The sequence below is a fragment of the Colius striatus genome, chromosome 10 (genome assembly GCF_028858725.1).
Source record: "Colius striatus isolate bColStr4 chromosome 10, bColStr4.1.hap1, whole genome shotgun sequence".
NCBI classification, from domain to species: domain Eukaryota; kingdom Metazoa; phylum Chordata; class Aves; order Coliiformes; family Coliidae; genus Colius; species Colius striatus.
This window is the reverse complement of record NC_084768.1, coordinates 8,635,583-8,638,654: the sequence shown is the minus strand read 5'-3', so window position 1 is coordinate 8,638,654 and position 3,072 is coordinate 8,635,583. Positions and strand designations below refer to the sequence as shown.

General features: G+C 68.0%; 1 protein-coding gene across 1 annotated transcript; it reads right to left on the bottom strand.

Annotated features, from left to right (window-relative positions):
- Window positions 1-364: 364 nt before the first annotated feature.
- Window positions 365-2,028, bottom strand: FOXD3 (forkhead box D3). The gene has a single exon (XM_062003835.1). The coding sequence runs from the start codon at window positions 1,947-1,949 to the stop codon at window positions 735-737; it is 1,215 nt and encodes a 404-aa protein (XP_061859819.1). The 5' UTR covers window positions 1,950-2,028; the 3' UTR covers window positions 365-734.
- Window positions 2,029-3,072: the final 1,044 nt, after the last annotated feature.

Sequence of the window (3,072 nt, the reverse complement as noted above, 5' to 3'; positions counted from 1 at the left end):
GTGACACCGTCCCTGCCGTGCCGGCTAAATGAGCAGAGCCGGTGGCTGGCGTTGCGCGGCCGCGGACGGCGCAGCCCGAAGCGGCGGGTAAGGGACGTGCGGGACCGCGGGGATGGCGTCTGCATTGCACCGCACAGCGCCGAGACCGGCCGCACGTCCCGCCAGCCGCGCGGTTTCCCAGCCTCCGCGGCCCTCGGGTGGGTGCGCAAAGATACGCGGCTCACACACAGACGGGCAGAGCGTTTTAAAAATTTATTTACAAAGTTGTGTACAACACGAAGGGATAACATTTAGAATACATATATCCATTCATATATAAACAGACTTCTATAATAGAGCGACAGCGTTTTCCTCCTTTGTTTTTTTTTCTCCAAAATTCTTTTTTGTTTTTTTTTTTTTTTCTCTTTTGTTCGTTCGTTTAATATTTAAAATCTCCCCCCGCTTATTTTGGGAATTTTTAAATACTCTTTTCTTTTTCCTCATTTGTTCGTTTATTTCGGATAAAACCGCTCGGAGCGCCGGAACCTTCAAAAAAAGTGAAAGTTCGCAGCTCCTAATCACGACCGTCATTTCGCCTCTTTAGAAAAATAAAAACCCCCGAAAGCAACGTCAGTGATTTTTGATACAAATATGTACAAGCGGCGCTGCCCGCTGCAGCCCGGGATCCCCCACACCGAGGGGGCGGCCGGCGGCGGCAGGGCTGCGGAACCCCCCCCGGGGGCTACTGCCCGGGGCTACTGCGCCGGCCACTTGGCCTGCACGGCGGCGGCAGGCGCGGCGGGCTGCAGGAACTGCCCCGCGATGATGTTGGTAGGCACGCTGAGGATGGGGGCTATGGCGGCGGTGGTCCTGGCCAGCGCCAGCGGCTGGTGGGCCATCAGGGCCGACTGCACGGTGACGGGCGGCCGCAGGAAAGTCTGGGCGCTGGCGGCCGAGCTGGCGGCCGGGACGCCGATGATGTTCTCGATGCTGAAGGATGGGCGGCTGCTGGGCTCCGACTTGACGATGGAGCCGGCGGCGCCCAGGCTGTTGAGCTGCAGTTGGAGGCTGGGGCTGAGCTGGGAGTTGAAGGCTTTGCGGCTGAGCTCGCTGGACGGCAGCAGCGGCACGGCCGGCGGCAGCATGGGCCCCACCGGGGGGATGTAGGGGTACTGCAGCGCGGCGGCGGCGGCGGCGGGGTGCGTGTAGGCGCCGGGATGCAGCCCGTAGGGGCGGCCGTAGGGGCCGGCGAGGCCGTAGGCGCCGAAGCCCTGCATCATCAGCGCCGTCTGGTCCCGCAGGTGCTCCTGCTGGTGCCGCTTGAAGCGCTTCCTGCGGCGGAGGAAGCTGCCGTTGTCGAACATGTCCTCGGACTGCGGGTCCAGCGTCCAGTAGTTGCCCTTGCCCGGGTTGCCGGGCTCCCGGGGGATCTTGACGAAGCAGTCGTTGAGGGAGAGGTTGTGGCGGATGCTGTTCTGCCAGGCGGGGAACTTCTCCCGGTAGTAGGGGAAGCGGTTGCTGATGAACTCGCAGATGCCGCTGAGCGTCAGCTTCTTCTGCGGGCTCTGCAGGATGGCCATGGTGATCAGGGCGATGTAGGAGTAGGGCGGCTTCACCAGACTGCTCTTGGGCTTGCTCTGCCCCGCCGCCGCCGCCCCTCCGCCGCTCGCCCCCTCCTCACCGCCCCCCTTGCCGCCTTCGGCCGCGCCGCCGGGGACCACCTCGGCCGGGCTGCCGCTGCCGCTGCTGCCGCCGCTCTCCGCGCCCGCGCCCGCCTCCGAGGGCAGCGCCAGCTCCGTCGCCTCGTCCAGCGGCAGGCGCGGCAGGGGGACGGGGCTGCCGGCCTCGCCGTCGCTGTCCTTGCACAGCCCGTCGTCGCCCTCGCCCACCACGTCGATATCCACATCCTCGGCCGCCGGGACGGTGGGGCCGGACATGTCGCTGGCGCTGCCTCCGCCCGACAGGGTCATCCCCGCTCGGCGGACGGGGCGCGGCGGCGGGGCCTCCCGCCCGCACCCGGCGGCAAGGCGGGCTCCCCCCGCGCCCCCCTCCCGCCGCTCCTCCGACCGGCGCCTGGGGCTAGACCCGAGCGGCCCGGCTGCCCCCCGCGGCGCCGTCCCCGCGGGGCATGGGGCGGCCGCGCCCGCTCCTCTCCCGTCCGCGGCGTCCCGCGGCGCGGGGCTGCCCGGTCACCTCCGGCTGCGCGCCCCGCTCCCGCCGCCGGGCATCGGGGGTCAGGCGGCGACGCTGGCTCCCGGCCGCCGCCGCGATGGGCGCCCGCGGGCGCCGGGCATGGGGCCGCCGCCGCCGCGGCTCCGCGGGCGCTCGCCGCTCCACCGCTCCTCTCCGCGGCCGCGGCCCCGCCGCGCACCGCTCCGCCGCCCTCGGCCTGGGCTCTTTGGGGTTTGTTTTTTTTTCTCTCCTCTCTCCTGTTGGTTTGGGTTTGTTTTTTTCACCCCCCTTTGCCGGAGGGAGGGGACGGAGCTCCCGGCGGCCGGGCGGGGCGGGGGCAGGAGGCCGAGGCGTCGCGGGGCCTCGCTCGCCACTTTGGAAGCGCGGCGGTCCGGACTGCCTGATAGATTACTTTCCCGTTAAAGATATACTCGGAGGCGGCGCCACGTGACCGCGTGACGTCAGGCGCCCCGCTGTGAAGTCATGCAAAACTCGAGTTGTTTCATGGACTGTCAACAAAGAGCAGCGGCGGCTCCGCTCGGCCCGCCCGCCCCGTCGGGCCGCCCGCCCCGCCGGGCCCCCGCCGGCCGCCACCCGCCACCCGCGGGCACGGGGACCCGCCGGCCCCGGCAGCCGCTTCCCCACCCCGCGCCGCCCACCGCGGAAAAGTTGCCGCGCCGGGGCTCGGCGCTGCTCCCGGTGCGCCGGGCCCGGAGGTCGCCGCCGTGCCCTCGGCAGCGGCCGCCCCGGCCGAGCGCAGGCTCAGCGGATGCGTCGCCGTATTAACGCTTAAAACCACTAAGTTTGGGCTCTGAAATAACTTTTCCGTGGTTTTCTATTTTTGATGATTTTTTTTTTCCAGCAGCAGCAGCGGCTGGGAGCGGAAGATCAGAGAATGGCTATTGATTAATCTATCAGCTT